At 37.6% G+C, this 24,640-nt stretch overlaps 7 protein-coding genes across 12 annotated transcripts; 4 read left to right on the forward strand and 3 right to left on the reverse strand.

The window, feature by feature from the left end:
• The first annotated feature begins 90 nt into the window (after nucleotides 1–90).
• On the forward strand, nucleotides 91–8,215 carry LOC113206333 (zinc finger FYVE domain-containing protein 9). Of its 3 annotated transcripts, none has more exons than XM_026422361.2 (15): nucleotides 91–230; nucleotides 556–700; nucleotides 791–861; nucleotides 962–2,747; nucleotides 2,837–3,180; nucleotides 3,252–3,348; nucleotides 3,458–3,616; nucleotides 3,730–4,110; nucleotides 4,218–4,542; nucleotides 4,628–4,778; nucleotides 4,884–4,988; nucleotides 5,075–5,228; nucleotides 5,307–5,583; nucleotides 5,677–5,797; nucleotides 5,894–8,215. In XM_026422361.2, the coding sequence occupies exons 2-15, from the start codon at nucleotides 643–645 to the stop codon at nucleotides 6,212–6,214; spliced, it is 4,350 nt and encodes a 1,449-aa protein (XP_026278146.1). In that variant the 5' UTR covers nucleotides 91–230; nucleotides 556–642; the 3' UTR covers nucleotides 6,215–8,215. The 3 variants fall into 3 exon arrangements, with proteins under 3 accessions (XP_026278146.1, XP_026278147.1, XP_052130446.1); XM_026422362.2 differs by having other exon boundaries at nucleotides 110–193; XM_052274486.1 differs by having other exon boundaries at nucleotides 123–313.
• On the forward strand, nucleotides 8,075–10,954 carry LOC113206336 (EF-hand domain-containing protein 1-like). Its single transcript, XM_026422367.2, has 10 exons — nucleotides 8,075–8,215; nucleotides 8,347–8,489; nucleotides 8,557–8,773; nucleotides 8,850–9,005; nucleotides 9,089–9,252; nucleotides 9,337–9,518; nucleotides 9,586–9,691; nucleotides 9,782–10,013; nucleotides 10,121–10,343; nucleotides 10,435–10,954. The coding sequence occupies exons 1-10, from the start codon at nucleotides 8,168–8,170 to the stop codon at nucleotides 10,773–10,775; spliced, it is 1,812 nt and encodes a 603-aa protein (XP_026278152.1). The 5' UTR covers nucleotides 8,075–8,167; the 3' UTR covers nucleotides 10,776–10,954.
• Nucleotides 10,955–11,053: 99 nt separating this feature from the next.
• LOC113206335 (paraplegin) lies at nucleotides 11,054–14,763 on the reverse strand. Of its 2 annotated transcripts, none has more exons than XM_026422365.2 (11): nucleotides 14,216–14,763; nucleotides 13,817–14,113; nucleotides 13,600–13,731; nucleotides 13,290–13,520; nucleotides 13,043–13,210; nucleotides 12,806–12,957; nucleotides 12,508–12,721; nucleotides 12,263–12,425; nucleotides 11,860–12,167; nucleotides 11,466–11,771; nucleotides 11,054–11,363 (listed from the first exon to the last, which is right to left on the reverse strand). In XM_026422365.2, the coding sequence occupies exons 1-11, from the start codon at nucleotides 14,369–14,371 to the stop codon at nucleotides 11,142–11,144; spliced, it is 2,349 nt and encodes a 782-aa protein (XP_026278150.1). In that variant the 5' UTR covers nucleotides 14,372–14,763; the 3' UTR covers nucleotides 11,054–11,141. The 2 variants fall into 2 exon arrangements, with proteins under 2 accessions (XP_026278150.1, XP_026278149.1); XM_026422364.2 differs by having other exon boundaries at nucleotides 13,600–13,734; nucleotides 14,216–14,762.
• Nucleotides 14,764–14,794: 31 nt separating this feature from the next.
• On the forward strand, nucleotides 14,795–18,342 carry LOC113206349 (protein downstream neighbor of son homolog). 3 transcript variants are annotated; one of them, XM_052274487.1, is made up of 10 exons: nucleotides 14,795–14,812; nucleotides 15,627–15,821; nucleotides 15,906–16,095; nucleotides 16,177–16,328; nucleotides 16,407–16,647; nucleotides 16,737–16,887; nucleotides 16,967–17,217; nucleotides 17,349–17,552; nucleotides 17,654–17,837; nucleotides 17,934–18,342. In XM_052274487.1, exons 2-10 carry the CDS (start codon nucleotides 15,628–15,630, stop codon nucleotides 18,128–18,130), a joined length of 1,764 nt encoding a protein of 587 aa, XP_052130447.1. In that variant the 5' UTR covers nucleotides 14,795–14,812; nucleotide 15,627; the 3' UTR covers nucleotides 18,131–18,342. The 3 variants fall into 3 exon arrangements, with proteins under 3 accessions (XP_052130447.1, XP_026278170.1, XP_052130448.1); XM_026422385.2 differs by lacking the exon at nucleotides 14,795–14,812 and adding an exon at nucleotides 14,860–15,301; XM_052274488.1 differs by lacking the exon at nucleotides 14,795–14,812 and adding an exon at nucleotides 15,332–15,366.
• A 79-nt stretch (nucleotides 18,343–18,421) lies between these two features.
• On the reverse strand, nucleotides 18,422–19,712 carry LOC127748603 (uncharacterized). Its single transcript, XM_052274491.1, has one exon. The coding sequence runs from the start codon at nucleotides 19,710–19,712 to the stop codon at nucleotides 18,639–18,641; it is 1,074 nt and encodes a 357-aa protein (XP_052130451.1). The 3' UTR covers nucleotides 18,422–18,638.
• Nucleotides 19,693–20,591, reverse strand: LOC113206350 (uncharacterized protein KIAA1143 homolog). The gene is made up of 3 exons (XM_026422387.2): nucleotides 20,299–20,591; nucleotides 20,088–20,217; nucleotides 19,693–20,004 (listed from the first exon to the last, which is right to left on the reverse strand). Exons 1-3 carry the CDS (start codon nucleotides 20,407–20,409, stop codon nucleotides 19,775–19,777), a joined length of 471 nt encoding a protein of 156 aa, XP_026278172.1. The 5' UTR covers nucleotides 20,410–20,591; the 3' UTR covers nucleotides 19,693–19,774.
• A 136-nt stretch (nucleotides 20,592–20,727) lies between these two features.
• On the forward strand, nucleotides 20,728–23,987 carry LOC113206357 (acyl-coenzyme A thioesterase 9, mitochondrial). Its single transcript, XM_026422412.2, has 11 exons — nucleotides 20,728–20,937; nucleotides 21,129–21,211; nucleotides 21,321–21,445; nucleotides 21,712–21,832; nucleotides 21,913–22,028; nucleotides 22,123–22,345; nucleotides 22,419–22,621; nucleotides 22,698–22,783; nucleotides 22,870–22,957; nucleotides 23,034–23,184; nucleotides 23,272–23,987. Exons 1-11 carry the CDS (start codon nucleotides 20,867–20,869, stop codon nucleotides 23,361–23,363), a joined length of 1,359 nt encoding a protein of 452 aa, XP_026278197.1. The 5' UTR covers nucleotides 20,728–20,866; the 3' UTR covers nucleotides 23,364–23,987.
• The last annotated feature ends 653 nt before the right edge of the window (nucleotides 23,988–24,640 follow it).

A 24,640-nucleotide genomic window follows, 5' to 3' on the forward strand; every position in this document is an offset into this window, starting at 1 on the left:
CTTTTCACTACGCACTACGCATATATGCGATGACCAATATTTGGAAACTTGCAACTTACTTATGTTGATTTTGAACGCGGCGCCGCTAGACAGATGAAGATCAGCTGTAGTCAGGGCGTCATGAAACATTGCAGATGTCCGATCGGTCATACGTCGATGGGTAATCATTGTTTGTGCGACCCGATAAACTTTCGTAAGGGCATAAAACTTACTTTGGACACTTTTCTTATGTAAGCATTTGCCCATGGAAATTCCGAGTGTCTGTCCGACACTACTTGTCATTTGCCATGTATGAAAGTGGCACTTGTTTATGGTATCCCTTTGCATAATAAATCTTTTTAAAGCTGAATTTCTACAGATTTACTTCGTGTGTAGGGCTTGAACTTGGGAAATAAATCATTGTGTTTTACTGAGTTACTATGTGTTTCCCTTTGAGATAATTATATTTCATTTATGTCTAACCTCAAAATTTGCGATGAATAACAAAATTGAGAACTTTTGACAGTATGATTTTAAGTTAGAAATTGACATTGCCCCATTTTTCTCCTCTCGCAGGAAAATTCTACATTCCAGTCTATTTTAAGAAGTGTCAGTAAAAATCATAACATTATTTCAAGCTAGGAAATAGATGTTTTATGGAAAATGGAAAAGTTTGCTGTTGATCTTGACAAAGTTTTGGATGAGCTAGAATTTAATGAAGGTATAGTAACTTCGGAGAGAAAATAACTTTTTTATTATTCATTCTTTTTGGGCACTTCTAATGGTCAAACATGTAACTTACTTGTTCTAGATCGAGCAGAAAATCTGATCACCACAAGTGGCAGACGACACAATGCCTCTGATTCTTCCCCACCATCCCAAGTAAGACTTAGTGTTAAATTAACCAATTTGGAAAATTCCGCTTTGACTTGGTCAGATGAAATAGGATGACTTAGGATAACTTGTTTTTACTTACTTGCAGGATCATGGCTCAGCAGCCTTGCTTAATACTCAACAAGCACCATTTGATTCAGGTGACAATGGAAGCCGATGGAGGCCTAAACCTCTTCCTGTCTCTCAAAAAACTAGTGTGAGTGGTGTATTTTCCAGTCTAAATGAATATTTGAACTCAGGACGGGGAAAATCAGTGCCAAGTGATAATGACAATAATATTGACAACTCGTGCCCTCAACCTGAAGGGTTCCACTGTCAATTTGAAGAACCCTACGCTCAGGCTTCTACCTGGTCTCCAGTTGCATCAAATGAGTCTGCCTCCTTGGATGAAAAGCCAGATTTGATTGACTCAAGTAACTTCCAAAGTAGTTTGTCTCTTTCCGACATTCCTCATGAAAGGGCAGACTGCGATCCTAGACCAAACATTCAAGGCATACCTCTCCCGGATATTGCTACCACAGGAAAATCTTCTGACAGTAGTTCCTCTTTGGATCTTATCAGTCATAAAACTAATAGATCTGATTTAGATTGTGAAGGTGTTGAGGCAGATGTTAAGGTAGCACCACCAACTATTTCAGAACCATCTACTTCAAACATGCTTAGTTTTGGGGGCTTAATTCCTGACAAGCTCAATGATGATGAGTTAAATGATTATTTGTCAGACTTGGAATTAGAAGAACAGAAAGAAGAACTTCAAAAGCAGCTGCTTGATGAATCTTTGAGCAAACCTAAAATTAAGATTCCAGAATCTGAGGAAACTCAGAAAAAATGTGAATCTCTATATGCATCATCTACTGAAAAACCAGCATCAGTCACTGAGGCTTGTGCTACTGCTCCCACCTCTATAGATCGCACTGTCTCTGATGAAAGAGCTCGTAGCCAAACAACTTCCCCAAATAATTCGAATGAAAAATCCACAGATTCAGCTGTTCCATGTACTTCAACAGAAATTCTGCTACAATCCAAGGAAATAGCATGCGAATCTGTACATGATACCTGTGAGACTTCATCACAGCTCTCAGGTGTTAGCGAAACTTCTGATAGTAGTTTCTGTGAAACAACAGATTTAAATCCCCAAGCTCAACCATCAAACTTTAATGCTGACTTTGAAGAATCTTCGGACAGACCTGAGGTTCAAACTAATGGAGACTTGAAGTCTTTCACCTTCCAACCTTCAGATGGTGTAAGTGAAGAAGTTCTCTCAAATGATGCTAGTTTGATTGCTGCCTTAAACTCCTCATTATCACATAAATCGAAGGTTGAATATGATTCTGTTGTTAACGAAATTCCTACTGAAATTGAAAGTCTTCAAGATAGCATTAACACAAATACTGCGCCAGATGCTTCAAGTGCAGGGTCTTTACTGTGTAGCACTTCGAAAGATGGTAAATTGTTATTGAACATGGTATCAGAAAAGATTTTACCACTTTCTCTTTCAATTGATGAAAATTTAATTGCACCATCAAACTCATCTCCATCTACACCTCCTACTGTACCAGTAACTCCTACATCTGAAGACCCACCAGTACATGAAGAGTTTGTGTCTACCATCTCAACATCATCAACACCCTTTATGACACCAACTGCTGTTCTTTCCGAATCATCTGAATTTCCTGAAGAAAACTGCCCAATTGAAGCATCCTCTCCTGCAGCTTGTTCATCAGATAGTTTTGAATCAGATACTAACATCAACTTTGATTCATGCCAAAAACCTGTTCGACCGTCCTCGTTGGAAATACCTACTCGCATAGAGCCTATTCAGGCAGATACAGCAATCAGTAGTGAAGACTCTCCAGCTTATGATCTTACTGTTGGTAGGTTGTAAAACACGAAGTAACTAACCTAATTTAGTATGACCGCTTATACCTATAAATTAAGAGTGTTTTCACTTTGTCAAATGCAGGACCTCCTGGTGCAACACCTTGTGCGACTCGACCCTCTATGGCAGAATCTCTTGCTGAACCATCTGAGCCATCGGAACCATCCGAACTATCTGAACCATCTGAACCATCCGAACCGTCCGAACAGCAGGGAACTGATGAATCAGCAACGGAATCATCCATTGATGAAACTTTATGCGGTGCTGTTGGTGGTGAAGAACCTTCAGCAACTGTTTCCACTGATGAACCACAACTTGGGAAAGAAGCTCCGTTCTGGGTCCCTGATGCTGATGCCCCGTATTGTATGCAATGTGACCAAAAGTTTACAGTCCTGAAACGGAGGCACCATTGTCGTGCTTGTGGCAAAGTAAGTACAAGGCTTCTAGAACAATCTATTCATCTAATTGGTTTTTCATTTTTTAAATTATCTTGTTTTAGGTTTTGTGCTCAAAATGTTGTAGTGAAAAGGCTCATCTGAAGTACACAAATGCTGAAGCTAGAGTTTGTGTCCCATGTAAATCTATACTTCAAGGAGGTATGATATTTTTCCAAATACCTTGCATTATCAAATTAAGATTTCATGGAACTATAAAAGCCAAGAAAATTGTCATATATTTTTTGTAATCTTTCCCAAACTTTTCCAGGGAATGTTGGTTTGCCAGTATCACCTGAGAGAAGTTTACATCCTAATCCCAACAACCCAATGGAATATTGTTCAACAGTTTCACCTCTGCTTCAAGTTGCTGGATCTTCACAAGCTGCTCCAACAGTAATGGTCCCTGTTGGAGTTCTGAAAAGAGAAGGTATAAAATATAAAATTGGCCTCTTTGACACTCTAAAGTTTTACCTCAAATTAAATTCTTGCGTGGTTTTAAATTGCTAGACTTCTCATTTAATGGTAACATTTTATGTGCAGGAAGTACAAAGCCCAAATCAGAAGCCAAACAAGTAATGTTTAGTGATGGTATTCGTCCTGGGGCTGATCTTGCTGAACTTGATGGTTCCACTGAACCTCGCCTTTCCATTCGAAGAACTGGCCGCACTTCAAAGAGAGTTGGCACCCCACCTGGGAGCTCATCAACCCAGAGAACTTTGCCCCCTGTGGATGGAACTACTATGAGTTATGTTCCTCATGGAAAAGGCCTTCCACCTGTTGTAATAAGAGGAAAAGATGGTATACAGTTTGAAGAAGATCCAGATTCCTCTCGCTTAATGGCAGTGATCCAAGACGAATCTGCCCCCCCTGTGAAATTCACAATCAATCGTAATTTGTATGTGCTTGTAAAAATTTTAAATTGTAAGTATTTTTTATTTTTAAAAATATATTTTCCCTAAAGATCTGTTTATTATCTATCTATTGATCTTATATTGAAATTTGATTATTATTTTCTGCTCTGTTTCCAGTGGATTGTTGTGTAAATCGTGTTTGCTGGTGTTTCACAAGTGATGGATTAAGCTCCGTTGGTCAAGATGAAGTAGTCATCATACTGGAAGTGGAACCAGAGGAAGCTAGTGTTCCCAAGGATATTTTTATCCATTTGAACACCCTGTTCATGGAAGCTGCTAAAGGCAATACTGTTACAGAGATGGGACACACTCTGACTCAAGGTTTACCTTTTCTGGGTTCAAAGGAACATGGGGGATTTTTATATGTCCGACCAACATTCCAATGTCTACACCGTCTTATCCTCCCTCCTGCCCCATACTTAGTTGGTGTATTAATTCATAAGTAAGGTGTCTCATTTATGAGGTTCTAAATTCTTACTTTTACACTTTTATTTAATGATGTGAATGTTATTTTTCATTTCTATTAGGTGGGAAACACCATGGGCCCAAGTCTTTCCCATTAGATTGATGTTGAGACTAGGGGCAGAATTTCGTTACTATCCATGTCCTCTTGTGTCAATTCGTCAGAGATCAGCTGTATATGGAGAAATTGGGCACACAATCATTCAAATTTTAGCAGTAAGTTGGATTTGCATCTTTTATTTGCTCTTCATTCTATTTTGATTCATTAAGACTTGCCTTGGAAATACTCTGTATTTATTTGAGATACCCTTTGTTTAATAGGATTTTCGTAATATGGCATATACATTACCAACAGTCCGAGGATTAGTCATTCATATGGAGGACAAGCAAACCACTATTCTTTTGCCAAGAAACCGTTATGATCAGGTAATTATACCCAGGTGAAATTTTTTTAATTTTTTTATATATAACATTGTGACAAATAATACCAAGTGTGCATTTTACTACAATAGGTTATGCGTGCATTAAATAACTCTAATGATCATGTCTTGGCATTTGGAGCAAACTTCAGTCAGGCTGCTGATTCACATTTAGTTTGTATGCAATCAGATACAGATCATAGTTACCACACTCAAGCCATAAACATACACAACAAACCAAGGAAAGGTGTGTGCTTTTTGCCTATGGATAGAATTTTGTTAGTCTGAAAAAAACTTTTGAAATAACTGTCATGTTCTCTCATAGCTACTGGAGCATCTTTTGTTGTCTTCAATGGTGCTCTGAAGGAATCTGAAGGAATGGCAGCAAAGTCCTCGATTGTTGAAGATGGATTGATGGTGAAAGTAACTGCTGAAACCATGGCTAGTTTGAAAACTGCTCTACGGAACATGAAAGACCTAAGCATCACTTGTGGGCCAAATCATCCATCAAGTGAAAGTAGTAATGCTGGAGCAGGAATCTCGCCAAGTGATGAGGTAGTTCTTATCAAATGGTCTGAAGATGACAGAAGTTTCAATATTGGGTCAGTAATTGAAGATAGGGGCATATTGTTACTCAATTCAAAATATAGCTTTACCAGTTCTTTTATATATCACATAATCTTATTAATTTACAGTGTGCTTAGTAGTGTTGATGGCAGACCACTGGATGGAGTACCTTCAATTAGAGTTCATAATGGAACAGACTATCATGGTGAATATCGGTTCATCAGATGGACCGAAGTTTTCATTCTGGAGGTAAATCTTTAGATGTTTGATTTACACTATTATTATTATTATAAAAAAAGATTTGAATGTTCATGAACTGTAATGGTCTATCTCATCTCTTTCTAGTCTGAAGAAGGCTCGGGAAGGACAGGAGATCCTGTGGACATCAGTCGTTTATCTGAGCAGCTTGCCAAAGCAACCTGTCTCGCTTTAGTAAAACTATTGGATCTGCTTGCAGCAGCTAATCTTACCACATTGGCAGTCCGAGCTACAATTCACCCTGAAAATGTTGAGTACCAAGCAGGTAGCAATGGAGAGAAGTTACCTCCTATCTACATGAACAGTTTAGACAATGAGTTAGTACCTGTACTTCATGAAGCTGGATTAATGTCTGGAGAAAGTCCTGCTGTTTTGGAACTGGTGTTCCGTATTATGGAGTCAGGATAAATCATTTGAATAGTCCCTAGAAATTGTGATAAAAACTGCAATACTTTAGTCTTAGAACTATAACTTCAAAAAATCATAAAAAGTAGGTAATGGTCAAAAACTAATCTCTTTGTGTTTTCTAGTAAAGAATACATGCATCTTTTGCACTGATTTGTACCGTCCTTGAAAAGTGTGTTTTCTAACTTAGTTATTGCAAATTCATTTGATTTAAAAATATCATATCTCAAACAAACTAGTGTGATGGAAGGCTGATTTTTTAAAGTAAAAAAGAACTTACATGTTACTCCGGGACTGTACAGTATTGTGCATATATTTCTTGTACTATGATTGTAATATACATCATCTCCTATATCTTAGTTAGCACAAGGTCATCCATTTTGGCCAGCTATCATGACGTGCTTCATATGTGATTTTCTTGCAATTCTTGCAATTGGTTTAGTTTTCTTGTTATTACCCCATAGGTGCTTTTTAAAGTCTGTGAGACAATAAGTTCTCTATCTTGGAAAACTAAGCTTTTATCATCACCTCATGTGGAAAAATTTTATTCATGTTAAATGTGCATATATATATATATTTATAAAATGTTCTCTGTGTTAATATTGTTTTCACTTTCTGTTATAATACAATATATTTTCTAAATAGTGCAAGAGACTTGTACCTTCTATTATTCACAAACTGTCTTGAGTGATGGTAGGTTTGTTTATGTTTCTGATAACCCTTCAGTTGCTTTGTTTTGTCTGTGATATTGGCATTGAATTGATTGTACTTCTAAACAAAATTACAAGTAGCCTCGTTCATGAAAATGGAGCTGTCTGCTATTTTCAAATATTATTTGCACCTTGAGATTTTTATGGTAACTTAAGCAGAAGAGACATTCCCCTGAGCAGTTGGTAGCATTCCAACCTTTTTGGACATTACTTCTGTAGTCTTTTTTTCTTCCTGCAAGTAATTTGCAATTTTATGTGGAATCATGCAATGATAGCTTTAAAATAAATTAAACCTTTGTATACTCCAGACTGAACTGTTTGTGTATTGGTATAAATCATCAGATTTAGGCAGCAAAAGATCCTTACTTTCTAGTCTAGCAGTGGAAAGATACAATGTTTTAGTTAAATCTGGAAAGGATTTGCATAGAATCAACTGTAGTTAGTATCTACACATTTTGTGATAAATTCAAGCCAATAGTTTGATTTTATGTTAATCTATTTTCATGGATTGATTAGTACAGTTTAAACAATTGTCTTGTGAAAGTGATTCATCACAATCTTAAATGGAGGAAGGCAATATCGGCCTGCAACCCAAATCTCAATTTATTGTAAAAAATGAATGTATGTTATTTTACTACTATTACAGTCAATCTCAATCTGTCATATGTTTTATATACTCCTTCTATCTTACTATCTTACTATCGAGATAAAAATACAACATTATAGATATTTCAAAATGTGCATGTGCATTTATTGTCTTTTTTAGTTGAAACCCGGAGAGCTCCGTAAATCCGTAAACGTAGGCAGGCTAAAGGTGTAATAGAGAGAGGTGGCCGCAAGAGGGCTACTTGTCACTTATGTGCAGACCTTGGATCGGCCAACGTTGATTGTACGCTGATTAATTTCGGTCACCAAAGTGGTTCAAGACCTCTAAGGTTGCTATCAGCAATGGCCGGGTACTCAGCATGCCAGCGATGATCGGCTTCCTTCGCAGTGAGCGGCCGTGAGTCTTGCCCCCCCCCCCCTCTCCGCCAGGGAATGACAACCGAAGACACGAAATCACGTCATTTTTCTCAAACGCTCCTGTCCTAGGTTTGATCCATTTGATCTTCCCTCCAATTAGGGTGCTTCCCTCGCTACCCTCGCAAACAGTTGCCATGGCAACATGATTTGTTCCGCCCCGCTTAGTATACCCTTTTTCGATAACATAACAAAAAGATGTGGTAGAACCGGTTGAACTACTGTCATGGAAGGTCTTCCGCTTTTGCCGGGCTATAATTTTCGGGATCCTACAGTGAGTAGTATTTCTTTTATATTAATTGATATGCTCATGTTGAATATTTATTTATGATACAATGTGACTGGTGAGTTGTTTGCTAGTAAAGTCTCAACTTATACTTCAAAATATTTTTATGCTGTCCATAGAAAACAAAACATCACATTTCTCATGCCTTTGACTTTATCAATGGCTATCGGATACCAAAAACCAATCCAAATATTGTTGGGCCTGGCAAATACCCCAAGGATGTAGACTCTATCGCTCACTATAATGCTCTTGCATCTGTCAGGTATGGACAGAATGATGAAGTGTTTCTGTACATTAGATTAAAAGTTAATTTTGAAATTTTTTCGTAGGTACGACCCTTCTCTCACATATGGACGAGTTCAAAATTATCCCTTGAAGCAATTCATGCCACACTATGCACAATACCGAGGAAAAAGTTTGTGTTTCCGAGCCTATTTTAAGCAGTCTATTCATGAATCCCCTGATGAACACTATAGAGTAAGGAAAGTAAATATTGTTTACTTCCTTGAAGACGATACAATTTCAGTCATAGAGCCCTCTGTTATTGTAAGTTGCTTATGTCAAATTCATTTTGAAATCACTTGATACAATAAGCCAGCATAGACCTGTGTTATTTCCATAGAATGCAGGTTTTGCCCAGGGGAAGCTTGTGAGACGGGGCAAGATACCAAAAGATATTGGAGGCCAATTTTACCATTGGAAAGACTTTGATGTTGGCATAGATGTTTCATTTTACTCCACAGTATACCACATAGTTGACACTGATATCTTCACGAGAGTAAGTCCAGGCTGGCAGAACATTTCTTGAATGCTGCAATCACTTCCAATCCAAGTTTACAAATTTCTGTAATTTTTTCTAAGGAGTTCATGCAAAGCCATGGTATTGATATGGGTCCCCCAGAAGAAATGCCTGAGGATCCCTACATTCAAAAGCGTTCAGAAAAGTTGCCTGTCACCACAATGAAAACACCTACTGTGGATGATAAACTAAGACGCTTTCTTGAGTATGATGGTAAAATTTTGAGGTAATTCGGAGATTTTACTTCACAATCCATACTTTTCAAATAATAATAATAAGTTTCAAATCATGACTAAATTTGATCCTTTAGGTTTTATGCCATCTGGGAGGACGATTCTGAGTTAGGAGAGAAGAGAGACTTTGTCATACGTTACTATCTTGCTGATGATTGTGTTGAAGTTGGTGAAGTACACAGGAAGAATGATGGTAGAGATCCCTTTCCACTCCTGTTGCACAAAACAAAAGTTCCTAAAAACTGGAAAGAGGTTCCCTGTAAGTGGGTCAATTAAAAGTTGATAATATGATTAAAACAGGGCCTTAATGTGTTATTCTTTCACAGTAACTTATCCATCACTTTACCGAGAGCTAACAGAAGAAGAAGTTGAAGAATTCTACAGTCCAAAAGATTTTGCAGTAGGGGATACAGTATTTCTCTTTGCTAGAAGGTAAGTTATGCCATTATGTACCGCCTTCAAAAATAAGATGAACAAAAAAGATTTGTCAGGAAAATTTCAAGGTACTCTTTTTTGCTACAGGCTTTTTATATATGACTGTGACCCTTTCACTCGCAATTACTACAGAGAGTGCTTGAATATTGAACAAAAACCTAAAATACAAGTTACTTTTCCAACTCCTACACTTCCACAACATCCACACCCACCACACACAGGAATCGGAACAACAGAGGACACAATTCAGAATGTTCTACGTGTTATTCCCAAGGCACCCAAAAAAGATGTGATTCGTATGCTCCACAATGCAAACAAGGTAAGAATAGTCACAATACTGTAAAAAAAAGGTTAAACTTCTTTTTTTTAAAATATCTTAATGATGGTCAGATATTTTGGATTATTCTGAAATCTAATGTCTTTCAGAAATTAAGGTACACTGCTGTCCTAGACAAAGTGCATCCTGAAGATGAGCAAAGATCGTTTGTATTGATTTATTACCTATCAAATGGCGAATTAGAAATTATGGAGCCACCCCAAAGAAATTCTGGCTACACATTTACTCGTTTCTTACGTCCAACGCACATTGCAAAGCCAAATACTAATCTGGATGACCCAGAGTTTTATACTCCAGCAGACTTCTATATTGGTAAAATGAACTCAGATTTAATAATTAAATTTTGAAAAAATAATCTGATATCAACATGGGTGTTCTTTAAAATAACTTTTTAAAACTTCAGGTGCTATGATCACAGTTTTTGAACATCGCTTCCTGATAACTGGTGCTGACCTAGCAGTGTACCGCTACATGCAAGCCAATCCAAGTAAGTTCCCAGAAAGTACAATCAACAATATACGGAATCACATGATCCAGCAAGGTTTCCTAAAAGAAGAGATTGAAGACAAAACCAAACTCAATATAAAAGCACAAACAAAGGAGTGTCTTGATGTGGCATGTTGTGACCCATGCCTTGAAAATGTGCCAACATCTCAAGCCATGGGAGATTACAGACCATTTGGTATGAAGAAATTTGAAGATGATTGTATTTCAGTAAGGGATGTCCCTCAACACTTCAATTAATAGGAGAAAAGTACCCAAGTATATATTGAGGTGTTTTTACCATTTCCGAGTATTTTTTAAACCTTTTCGATGAGAATGTCTTAAATGGCAAGATATAAGAACTCTTTGAAGTACATTATGCAAATTAACCCCTGCAATTACCTTCTGCTATTGTTTACAATAAAGTCAAATCACCTGTATTTTGAATTTTAGATGATTTTTTCTTCCTTCCTTCCAAAGCTTTGTATCAGATGCAAAAAGATTAAGGTGTTAAAAATAATTAAAGTAAGGCAACTCAATTTAAAAATGATATCTGTGATATTGAAGAAATACACAGATATATTTATTTATACTCTTTAATAAGAATAGCAAGTATCATCCTGCAATTCACTTTTCTGGAACAGTATTTTTGGGAGAATCACTAAAATCATCCTTGTCATTATTACTGTCATCAGCAGGCCTTGGTGATGAGGTGTCAGCAGGTGGATTAGGCCCAGGTCCAAACTCAATAACATCTACTAATGTTTTATGGCCATGTGGAGGTGGTCCTATCAATTGACAAATATCGTCATAGGATAAGGTTTCTTTCTTAATTAGTTCTGCTGCAACCTGGAAACAGAATGATGGAAAGTGCACAAATATTGGCAAAAGGGAGTACTGGGGAGCATTATAGCAGAACAGCAAATACTGAAGTATATTGAACAATATTACCTTTTCCAAATTTTCAGCATTTGCCTTTAAGATTTCTTCAGCAGCAGAAAAAGATTGGTTGATCAATTTACGGGCTTCAAAATCAATCACACCATGTAGTTTGCGACTGTAAAAGCGATTTCCTGGTTCTTCAGTAGAAGGGAATGATACTTCTCCAACAACATCATTCATGCCATAATCAGTAATCATACTGTAGGCAACTTTTGATACTTTTTTCAGATCTTTATCAGCTTGTGTTGAGTTTTGTTTAAAAACAATTAATTCAGCTGCTTTGCCTCCAAGATACATAGTCATACGGTCACACAACTGAAAAGTTATGTCACATTTTATGAATAATTCAGCAAATTTAATAGCATTATGTACAATATAAACCAAAATTTTTATGCATCAATACCTCTTCCTTAAAAGTCAAGAAACTTGAGGGTCGAAAATGTTGGATACTGCCTATCCCTGATGTATACTGAATAATGGATACTTTCATCAAAGCATCAGTATGTTTGAGCATCCATCCAACAATGGTGCGACCTGCGTGGTAATATGCAACTTGCTTCCTCTCATCATCACAAATTGTGCGTTGTTTCTTTTCACGGCCAAACTTTACTCGATTAACAGCATATTCTAAATCAGACGCAGATATTTTCTTGAGATCCAAGCCAGCGGCATGTAGGGCAGCCTCATTACATATGTTTGCAATGTCAGCACCTGTTGAACACATGCATGAGAGAATTTGCAGAGTAAAAATTGCTATGAGTAAACCAGAGGACTGTTTCAATGTCAAGGTAACAATTTATTCTTACCACTGTATGCTGGAGTTAACTGTGCAAGTCTGCCTGAGTAGTAAGATGCAGGCTGATCTAGTTTCAGTTTATTTAAATATACCTCAAATATTTCTTTTCTTTCTTGGAAAGTCGGTTGTCCTATAAGAATATGGCGGTCAAATCGCCCTGGCCTAAGTAGGGCCTAATTTAACAGGATAAATAATAATTGGTTTAGGGGGAAAAAAGTTCAACAACAATACAGTCAGCAAGTTGATTCCTTATACCTCATCCAAGACATCTGCTCGGTTGGTTGAAGCCAACATGATTACACCCTCATTGTTAGCCATACCATCCATTTCAATTAGAAGCTGAAGGAGAGTTTGAATTTTTTCACCACCTCCAAAATCAGAATTGGGTCCTCGCTTACCACCAATTGCATCAATTTCATCTATATATACAATACAGGGAGCAAGCTTTCGAGCTTCTTTAAATAAATCCCTGGTTAGAAAAAAGAAAAAAAGAATTTGTTGAAAGAAGAGCAGTACCAGCAATTAAAGTAGTATGAATCAAAGAATTACCCACCTCACACGGGAAGCACCAAGTCCTCCAACAACTTCCACAAATTCTGAACCATTCATTGAGAGAAATGGCACATCAGCCTCAGTTGCAACAGCTTTGGCTAAAAGAGTTTTACCACAGCCAGGTGGGCCCAAAAGTAAACTACCTTTGGGAACCTAAGCAGTTAAATTTTCATAAATTTAAAATGTTTCAAAAATTACAAAAAGGTGAATACTTGTTCTAGTTAGATAATTTTTTCACCTTTGCACCAAGCCGGCGATAATGTTCAGGTTTTTTCAGATAATCAACAAACTCCATGACTTCTTGCTTTGCTTCTTGCAGTCCTGCAATGTCAGCAAACTTTACCCCCCGACCTTCTCCTTTGGTCTTCGGATCTAAAAGGGTAAACTTGGCTTTAGTGAATCCAGACTGCAAAAGAGAAATAATCTCATTAGATTTAATTAGAATAAGTACACATTTTCAACGTAACAACAAACCACATTCTTACCCATGGCATCTGTCCTTTTTTCAAAACTTTGAATGCAGCTACCATATTTAGGAGCAAGAAACCTATGAGAAGGGTGACAGCTAGAGATGGCCACACACTATCTCTATGCCTGTCAAAAATTAGAGGTACTCCATTTCCAGCGCTAATACCCAGTTGTCGCTCAGTTTCCCTCAACTTTTCTTCAAATCGCTCAATGTCAGGTATTTCCATTGTGAATACTCTGTTACGTACCTACAGTAAGAAAAATATTTAATAGAATTAATTTTTAAAAAATTATTTTTTACCAAATTGTGAACAGAGAAAAACTTACAGGTTTCCCATTTAGAATTGCATTTTCATGGAGTACTACATTTGCAATCCCATTATTTGCTATAGGTATGACAATGATTTGTTGTACTTCTCCTTTGGCCAACATTTGATGGACAAACTCTTGCCATGACACCTGCTTTCTCACAAAATGAAGAATAATTACATTAGTAGAAAACAAGTACAACTTTTTTCAGACCAGCTGAGTAGAAAATACCAACCCGTGTTGCTATTTGATTATCAGATACAAAAAGAGATGCAAAAGCTAATAATGCCGTTAACAGAGTCAGGACTTTTACAGCAAACTGGAGCTGACTCTTATCATTATTCTTGTCTTGATTCTTCTTATCACCTCGCTCATTGCTGTTGTCTTTTTCCGAGGAGACTGGCGATGAATGAAATTCACGCTTAAAATTTGATGATAAGACTCTTAACAGTGCTGCATTGGAATCAGGAAGCCCTGACCTTTGAAGCATCGAGCAAATAGCTCGATATTCTCGCCTTAAAATTTGTCTGAGCTGTAACAAAATAAAACAGATACAAATATCACGCAACATCTTACATAAGTGAGCAATTCAGAATATCTATGTTTATGACATTGTCTCTTGGGGCTCGTTTACCTTAGAACAATTTGGCGAGGAGAGACCACGGACGGCAGATACGGTCTCGTTCGTTGAACATCTCGTCAATTGAGTAAATTCCCTCTGCCAGACATGAAAGTCGGTCCGAAGAAACTGTCGGACTACGGGTCGACAAGACGGCCCAATTCGAAACATTATTTATCTTTTGAAATCTAACACGAACGCATTCAATAATGTCGCTGTTGGATAACAGCATTAGCTTTGTCTTCTCAGCATATCATCTAGGTCGGTCATCAATTCATGGAACAGAATGTCGAAAAGTTGCACCAAACAATCGAGAGGTTACGTCGCTCATTACGCCATAAAATAAAAACAGTAGCAGCAGCAGACAACTCTACTATCCGATCAGGACGACCAACTGAATGTCGGAAAAACAGAACTTCAATTGTTAATTTGCATAAAACGACTTATGAAATATCTCTAATTTTGGTTTAAGCTGCTTTAAATGATAGTTTCCTTTTATTTCAAGAAGTCTTGGAGCGGGTGTATAAGTATATAAAAGTCACGGTGCATAGAGAAGTTTTTCAGTTTCCCAAGGCATACCGCGTCGTCTGCTCTTTTTCTATTGCAAAGATAGTAAAGTCTTGTAATGCAATGTAAAATATGCAAACATCGACCATTGACCCGTATCTAGATTCACATTATTGTCACAGTTTTCTGACGTGGTGCTATCTTTGTTAAAAATTGAAACACAGATCAAACGTCACGAAACGAGAGAAATTACTTTGCTTTTTCCCGCGCTGTTTGGCAGTTGTCATCTGGATCTGGTGCGATACTCGAGAGAAAGAGGTCAAAACCCCAAAGACGTCACTGGCCCAACAGCACAAGAGATTATGGTTGTGATTGGCTGACACCTCATGACGTCATGAGATCTTGCCTGCAATTTCGCCCATGAAAAGGATTCGCTTAGTGTTTGAAATTTTGAAAAAACAAATGGGCTAGGGCTGAGGTGGAGATATCGTTTTTTGACATTTTCCTTTATTTATTCAAGTTTTTATGTCTCCTTAACTACGAAGAAAAAAATCACATTGGTTTGGCCTAGTTTGCTGTAAAAGAACTGTTCATGTGAGTGAAGCGATACTAAAATAGCTGATTGTTTGCAACGACTTCCTTCCTTCTCGTTCCGTTCTGTAGTGTTTCATTTCCTTCTGCTAATAGCCGTTTCTTTTCTATTACGTTCTTTCATTTCCGCGTCCCTCTTTAACTTTCAGATTGTTCGTTAAAGAAACAACAAATAGAAATAGTGTGCAATAAGCGTTTGAGATTAAGTCGGCATAACCTCCTCAGATGTTTATGCCAGATAATATTTTCCACCATGTCAGCTATTATAAAGGTTCCGCAGCTATGATCAGTAACATATTTTGATCTTCTGACTGTATCTTATTTGTAGGATGGAAGATAGTACCCCAGCGACTCCTCCAAAATGGAAGCGGCCAGACGAAGTAATGAGACTGCACTTGCTGAAAAAGAGAAGGGCTCTCGCAGCACGAATGAGTTGTAATAGTTCTCTTACAGAGTTTAAGAATGTATCGGACAGTTTAAATTCAACTTCTGGCGACCCTAAGCCACCACCTAATAAGAGAAAGTTAGTATACTAATCTATCTGTTAGTCTGAAAAATATTTGGTACAGCATGTTGGTACAGCTATGTCTTACTTACTTTGTTTCAGCTGCTTTCGACGCTCAACTTCAGGTGTGAAGCGATCTGTCGATGGAACCCCTGTGCTTGCAGAGTTAGATGCTTCTAGTGATAACACATTATTTCATCTTCTTCAATCTGATAGTGCTCCTGCACCTACTGCCAACAGCACTCCAACATCATTTTCCATTATATTTAACTCGTTCAATGTAGATAAAAGAGTATGTAGTTACCAGGTGTTTGCGTTCTCAATTTGTATTGTTTCTATTCCTTTCAAAATTTAATTTTAATCTACTTCTTAGAAAAGTGTAACGGAAGCAACTCCTAGAAGCAAAGGTGCTGCTCAAGTTCCCATTGATTGGACTTTGCGAACCAAAGTTCGTTTTATGTCCCCCAAGCCATTTCCTTTTAATGCTACTCTACGGACGTGTGAGGAGGCCTCTGGAATTACTGGGTATTTAACCAGTTTTAACATGTGTTGCCTGTGTGTTACATTCTGAGAGACTGTTCACCAATTTTCTTCTTGATACAGGTTTGTAAGGTGTGTAGACACAGGCCAAACAACTTCATCCCTGGACACTAGTCCTAATGCCCGCCTTCATCAATGTTGTTTGGTATGGCAGCATCCTTGGCTGCCTTGGCTAGACCTTTATCCTCGTCAGGCTGCCAAAGTTTCATCCACATCAGATGCCAACTTAAACATAGCTGCTATGCCAACCCTGCGAGATAGCTTGCAAAGTGACTGGTCCAAAAGTTTTCAGTCTCTATTTCAGGTAAGTTTGTTTTATTCAACTCTTGAACAGTGTAACTTTGTAAATGTGAATATTATTATTTTTTTTTTTGTTATTTTTTTTTGTTCTAGCTTGTTCGAGCCAGGCAGTGTCCATACTTTTATGTCTGTGCTAATAGCTTTACCTGTCTATTTCGTGCAGCAGGCATATGTGGGGTATCAGAAACTCATGCTCTTATCACTCCTACTACTAGAGGATTCAGGCATTTGCTGAAAGAAGAAGGTAAGATCTGTACTGTTTGCCATTTGATTCCATCCAAAATGGATTAAAACTCTTAACAAAGCTTGATTTTGATTCTCAGATGTAGAATTTACTATGCCCCTTAAAAAGAATTCTGTGAAGCGTAAGTCAGTGGATAGTGAATCTGGTTATGAGACATTAGACTCTGTAAATAGTGAAACAAATTCACAATGTGGAAGAAAAGAACCAATGGACAATGAAGAAGGAGCAGATGATGAAAAAGATGTTGAAGAAGATGATGTGAGCAATGACAAATGGCTTGAAAGCATGGGTATTGAAGCTGCAGAAATTCGAAGGCTTAATACTGTTCAGGTAACACTTATAGCTACATCTGATCCTTTCTTTATAAATCAACAGAAATGGGAAGAAGAAGCAGAAATGAATTTCAAAGTCTTATTACTGTTTAAAGTTTGTAGTTTTCTAATGTTCAGTTTTGTTTGTAGGTTCAGCAAAAAATGGACAAGGAGCGGGATATTGACAAGACCCCTGAGTCACTTATAATGGTTGAGGGTGTTGAGGCCCAAGCTCTATTTAATTTCCTTCTCAATTGCAAATCGTGCACTGCAACCACCGGACCATTAGCAGGGATTCCTCCAACCCTTCTTGCACCTGTTGCATTTCATGGTGCAACTTTAAGACCCAATAAGGTTTGACTCAGCAAGTTGTTTGTTTTTATTTTTGTCAATTAATCTTGCAAACTGTGTGTGACTTGTGAAATTTTTCTTTCTCACTGAAAAATATTTTACAGGTTCGTGTAAGCAAAGTCCAAGTGGAAACCACAAGCTACCATTCAGTGGAGCTTCAAGGCCCAGTTTTACCACATGCTGTTCTTGGTCTTTGTGATTTGTTGAAACCAACTTGTGATCAATTTTCCCTGACTTTTGCTAATTTGGAGTCAACCAAGGCGTTTTCTGAAGCTATGCATGCTCAAGGTATGTATTTCTTTCTACTTAATTTCAGGGCAATCTTCCAAAACTCCTTAATGTAGATGCCACATTAATATTTGCACATTTTTATTACTTTTCTAGCAATACCTGCCAGTCCAAATCAAGAAGAGAACCAGTCATCTTGTCCAGTCGCACCTCCGTGTGCTTTTGGCCAAGAGAATCTAACAGATTGTGGGTTAAGTAAAGATAATTTAGAACTATTTTGTTCTTCAGACAAAAACCAAGTTCAGGTCATGGAGAGTCTAAAATTTTCACATGATGTGTACTCTTGGATGTAAACGTTTTGTTGACTTCGTAGTTGTTCATCCTGTATTTTTGTTTAAGTTATGTTTTAAAGAAATGACGTGTTTGAAACTGAAAGGTATGGGCTGTGCCCTATGCATCACTTGCAAATTGAACATTGTTGGCTGTTGAATAGTCGCTCTAATCTAATCTACAATTGTACATGTATATTTTTTAAAATCTAATATATTTTGTTTGTTTTTTTTAAGTTAGTATTTTATGGTATTTTATTTATGGACTGTAGTGTTTCTTTAAGAGTAAATGGTTTTACATCAAATAGCGGTAGCTTGTGTTAACAAAATTTATTTTAGGAATACAAGACTTTAATTTAATTCAGTTATACACTGCAAAAGTTCATATTTTTGGGTGATTATAAAAAATTCATCACATAATGGCAATATGCCTACAATTAGCGCATAAGTGTATCGCCTTAACTAGATGAAGCCAAAGATCTCACCTAAGATTCAACAAATTCATTGAAAACTCTATACACAAGCTAACAAGTTATTCCCTTCCCCCAAACTTCTTCTTTATCCATGCTGGCGTATGATGCTGAAAACAGTGCCTAACCAGAAAGCTGTTCTTGTAAAAGGAAGCTGAACAAAACCCACATGTGAAAAGAGGTTGCAGCAGGCGAAGAGGTCCACGATGCCTGCTACTGACATGGTCTAACAATAAAGCATTGCAAGAGAAAGCTTCTTTGCAACGACCACATGCAAAAGGTTTTCCTGCAGCATGTTTCCAATCCCATCTTCCACCTGACAAAGGAATGCTAAGTGGTTCTTTAGGAGGTACATTCTCCTTCATGTAAGATATCTTTAAGGATTGAGAATCAGAACCATCAAGAATCAATTTACGTTTGGCATACGGACGCTTTATCAACTGATTGGTGGTTTTCAGCTCACTAAAAGGAAATTTTGGGCCTAGAAAAAACTGATTTTCGGTAAATTTTGGTTGATTAGGACTGGAGTTGGTTATTGAAAAATTTGACTGAGTGCTAGATTTGTTGTTATCAAAATGGGACAGTGACATTTCTTCAATTCTTTCATGCAAATTTACAGCAGTCAATTGACTTTGGGCAATTCCAGTTTCATATGACATTGGTGAAGGAATACATGATTGTCTTAAAAATGATATAAATTCCACAGCATGTTTCTTTTCTAGATGAAGCAGCAGAAGTTTATGGTGTTTGTGCATAACTTTGTGAACACAAAATGGGCACTTGAGATGCTGCTGGGTACTGCCATCTTGAAGCAAGGCTACAACAGCTTTGTGGTGTATCCTTAAGGCATGCTTTGCCAAGGTATCCTTGGCATGATAGCTCGATGAACAAAGTGGACACTTGTTCATCTCAAAATCTTCAAGATAAGCATTGCATGTCTTCAGTCTTTTGTTAGAAGTGGAACCACCAGCATTATTTTTAGCACTCACTCCAGAGGTGCTACTGCCATCTGAAGCTACAGAGGAAATATGGAGGAATTTATGCATATCCAAGGCCAGAAGTGAATAATCCATCTCAGACGGCAACACTGTAGGGGTGCTGTTGTTCTCCAGATCATAATCCTCATTTGCATTCATTGTAGGTTTAACAACAAAAATTCTATTTCAATACTGAAAAAATTTAGTTCTCATGGAAACTTTTACGAATCCTCAATTTCATCGTCTTCATTGAAAGAAAGAACTGATTTTGACTTGACCTTCTTAGAAACTTCGGATTTTGATTTGTTCTTGAGTTTGTCTGGCTTTCCTTCCGCCTTGCTTTTCTTTGCTTCTTTTGAGTTTTCCTGGGGCACCTCTGTAGGCTCCTGTGAATTCTTTTTAGCCTTTTCTGGTTTACAGAAAACGACTCGTTGACTTAAGTCAGCAGGCCCTAATTGATGTCAAAAGAAAAGAGGTAGATTAAAGAAAAAATAATCAGTGCAAATGTGAATATGAAATATTGAACCACATTACCTTCTTCCTTCTCTTGTATAGCTTTTGATACCTCCTCCGCAGTGAGGTCTCCTTCGTTCAAAACAACTACTTGAGGCTGTTCGTCATCATGATCATCACTATCTTCGTCATCAAATGCCAAAGCTTCCCTCTGCAACAAAGATAATTATAGAGCAAAGAACAAGACCGCTATGCTATGACATATTTTTTTTTCTGCGGGAATAACAACCACCTTAGTATCGACAGAAGGGCCCTCTTTGTAGCCTGCTTGTTCTTTCATACGCGCTATGAAGGCTGGTTCGGCTGGTTTCAGAAACGCCACATCTCTTTTCCTCTTGGACATCTCCGTCAGGCAGTAGAAGAAGTGCACACGAAATATAGACTATAATTGCCAATGAAAGAGCCCATGACAACACACACAATCACATTAAATAACCACAGGACGGCCAAATAAGCTGGACTTTAATAAGGGAGGAAACCTCACCCCTAACCAAAGCAAAGCAAGTGGCGGTTAAACCCCCTCCCCGCCCCAGTCCCCGCCCTGCTCCCCCTCCCCACCCCTCCCCAACGCGAGTAACGGTTAGTACCGGTGGATTACAACGTTCGATTCATCCCCACTTTTTGCCTTCGGACCACTACGGAGTCGTCCGAATCAAGCAGGCGAAGACGGTTCGTGCGTTCGGTCGCAGGATCTGTCAAAAAGACCCATCTCTGACGTCTTTAGAGCTTTCTGCTTCACTGCAAGGGGCAAAATCCAAGTTAAGAAACGACCAATACACTTTGATCAGCACAGGTAGAACATGTCAGCTCACGCTTTGTTGACATTATTTCGATTGAATACAAGAAAACCTTCACAATGGATGGGATTGAGGTAAGCACTTGCTCATGTCAACACTTTTGGCTAGGCAAGGGTGTAGTTTATTGATAGTATCGTTGGAGTTTTAGAATCAGAAAATGATTGGCAGCTGCTGCTGATCAAATCCATTTGAACATACAATTCGAGTGTGGTTGTGTTGTCATTTATCCGTCTAGTCATTCAGTACTTCATTCAACTTGTTTTAGTTACAAGAACATTCTCCATTCAAGAAGGTATGGCCATCTTCGTGGACAAGAACCTGTAGCGCCAGTTCAGACAATTGCTGAGAGTAAGTATTTGTCAGATGGATTCCATTTTACTGTACCATTCTGGTACTGTTCTGATAGTAAACCTTGGTTGTTGGCTGTTCTAATTTTTGTGCACTTTAATTTTTATAGTGAGGGAAAAGCTACATAAAATTATGGGGATTCAAAAAGGATACACTCCTCTCAAAGTTGACCGAACTCATCTCTTGGAAATGCTTCCCACCAGCCAGGCCGAGCTTCCTGTTAAAACTATGAATGTTGGTACCACAAAAACATAAATTTACAATAATTGATACAGTCAATCCTCGTTAGTGCGACCCCCAGATACAACAATTTCTCCATTATAACAATTTTTGTTGCTGTCCTATGTGATTAGTTTGCTCATCAACGCTATTGGATACAGCAATTTCTCCGTTGTGATGTTTTGGCTTGTGGTCCCAGTGGAGCCGCACTAATGGGAATTGACTGTAGTTTATCCTTTTCGACCTGAGCTTTGATTTTGCAAACCAACTTTCTCTGACAGGATAGTTTTGACCATGCTGTCATACCATTGAGCACTGATCTTGACATGAGAGAAAAGTATTCTACTCTTCACGGGCATGTCAGACTAGGACGACTCATGGAAGACATGGACATATTTGCTGGTGAGTTATTAATGAAATTATTCCCTAAGTTTTCTGTGTAAAATCTTTTTATTTTAAATAAGATTACTTCTCTTTTTCAGTCTGGTTATCATTTAAGCATATTGAGAATCCCAAGCAATTACCAGATCTTCCCACTCCATACAATATTGTTACTGTCTTGGTAGATCAAATTGATTTTACGTCTGTTGTTCCAACCGTAAGTTTTGATTTTGAAATAATAGTATCTTTCACAGTTGTAATGAGTCGGAATTTTCTTAAAGGCATTAGGGAATTTTAATTGATTGTTATAGCCTGATGCAGACATTCGCCTCTCTGGGCATGTTTCATGGGTGGGGAAATCCACTATGGAAGTTGTGGTATGGTTAGAACAATTTCAACATGGAGCATGGAGAAAAATTACCAGGGCAATTTTCCTTATGGCTGCACGAAATTCTACCAACACTCATTCAGCATGTATCAACAGTTTGAAACCTACTGATGAAGAAGAAAAGAAAATTCTTGATGGCGGAATTGGTAAACAAGTTCAGTTCTGCCGTATTTTTCGCACAAATTGCAAAGTACTGACACAGTACAATTACTCTTCCAGCCCGCAAACTTAGAAGAACTCAAGTTCAGAAAGCCAATTTGCTTCGAATTGCTCCAGACATAAATGAACAGCACATTATTCATCAACTGTTTTTGGATACTGTTGACCCTCGAGATATAACATTTGAGCAGCGAGCACTTCCCCCAAATGGTCGCTGGATGTCTGACACCCTTGTTACCAATATTATTAATTCTCATCCTGAGGTAAGTAATAGGGTTTGAAGAATAGTTCTTGATTAGTTAATGAGGAACCACTATACTATGTTTATTTTGGTTTTAGGACAGAAACTTGCACAATACAGTTTTTGGTGGATTTTTAATGAGGCAGGCTGTTGAACTCTCATCAACTTGCTGTTTTGCTCACAGGTATAGCTAAGAATTAACATGATCTGTAGTAATTTCTGTATTTTATTGAAAACTAATAGGAAAGAATCATTGTAATTTTTACACAGCTATTTTAAGCCTCGCCTCATCTGTATGAGTGACATAGTGTTTCATCATCCAGTTGAAGTTGGAGCACTGTTACGAATGCATGCTAAAGTATGTGATAAGACTTTTTTATTTTACATCTTACATGTGCACATTCATACATTATAACACTTTTCTTTTTTGCCAGGTTGTATATGCAGAAATGGATCATGCCCAAGTTATGACCCATGCAGAGGTCACAGATCCATATGGAGGGACAAAAAAGACAACAAATGTATTTAATTTTACCTACAAGATTCCTCAAATTGCTCGTAAAGTCTACCCATCTTCGTATCATGGTACTATTTAAGAGTGTTTTTTCCTTCCATTCTAACTAATTGACAACAACATTTTAAAATACTATGTATTTCATTAACTTTTTACAGAGGCTATGGCATACTTAGATGGTCGCCGTCATTTCCAGCATGCCTTGGGACTTACTGGTAAAACAGAGCCTAATTTTACGAAAGGTCTCTAACTGCTGTTATTTTTCTTTTCATCTAATGGTTCCTCTGTATGAATCATCTATATGGATCATCTAAAAGATCTAAAGGAAGTAACAAGAAAAAACAAAATTTTGCTTCTTGTGTTAACTTTATTAAGAGTTATTAATAGTTCTAGCGAATGGAGTAGAAACGCAAACTATTTTCCTACTCATCGTGTACAAGCTCCTTTGTGTCTCCCAGGTACAAATGTCAAGCACAATAAGAGAATCGGAGATAAACAATGTGCCTACAAATCTCACAAAAGACCATAGGAAATTAAAGATATTTAATTTTCCTTCATATTTAATTTTTTGGAGTATATTTGAGGCTATTTTAAAATATTTAATGTACTTAAGAAGTTTTAAGAAATATTGCTTGATTCTGTTATTAGTTTTTTATCTATCCCCAGTGAGAAATGGCAGTTGAATTGACATTGAAACAATTTCGAAATGGTGGAATCGACGTCGAAATGATATAGTTTAGAAACTAATTTTTCACTGGGTCTTGTCTGTGATCCCAGATATTCACATTTCAGGGACATGTCCACCGCTAACCCTCTGTAATTTCATTATGACTTACGTTTTAGTACTTGTTTCCTCATTTCAATTTTTTTTTTTGCACAGAATGTTAGGTCAATGGTCCCTACTAAGTGCTATAACTAAGTACCTGATCTATTCTTTTGTTAAGTTTTTCAAAGGCCTATCCGAGGGGTGGATAACTCCCCTGCCAAATGTACACCCCTAATTCTGCCCAATTCAAACTAATTCAGACCAATTCTATCTAATTGAAACGAATTCAAAAATAATTTAACTGATTCAGTCCAATTCAAGACAATTAACATTCAATTCAAGACAATTCAGTAAAATAAAATCGCAATAATTGAAACCAATTGAAAAACAATTCAACCCATTCAGACCAATTCAAATTCAATTCAAACCAATTTAAGCTAATTCAAATTCAATTCTTGAAATTTGAACACCCAATTCAGGAGTTATCCACCCCTCGGGCTTATCTGATATTAAAAGTATTAACTGTAATATTAATAATAATGAACAACAATAATTCTTTGATGTCCCTACACTGGGTGTGGGCGCCCGGCAAACCCACTCGCACGTACGCATGTGGACTCCTGGTGGGGTGGGCGGCGCCCACCCTGTAGATGTAGAGGGTGCAGTTTTAATTTCAATTCCATTTATGTTGTTTGTATGTGTGACATAAATAACATGCAAGGTGGCTGATTAACCCAGTGCACTTTCCTAGTTTTTTTTTT

The sequence above is a fragment of the Frankliniella occidentalis genome, unplaced genomic scaffold (assembly GCF_000697945.3).
Source record: "Frankliniella occidentalis isolate FOCC.00 unplaced genomic scaffold, Focc_3.1 Scaffold398, whole genome shotgun sequence".
NCBI lineage: Eukaryota > Metazoa > Arthropoda > Insecta > Thysanoptera > Thripidae > Frankliniella > Frankliniella occidentalis.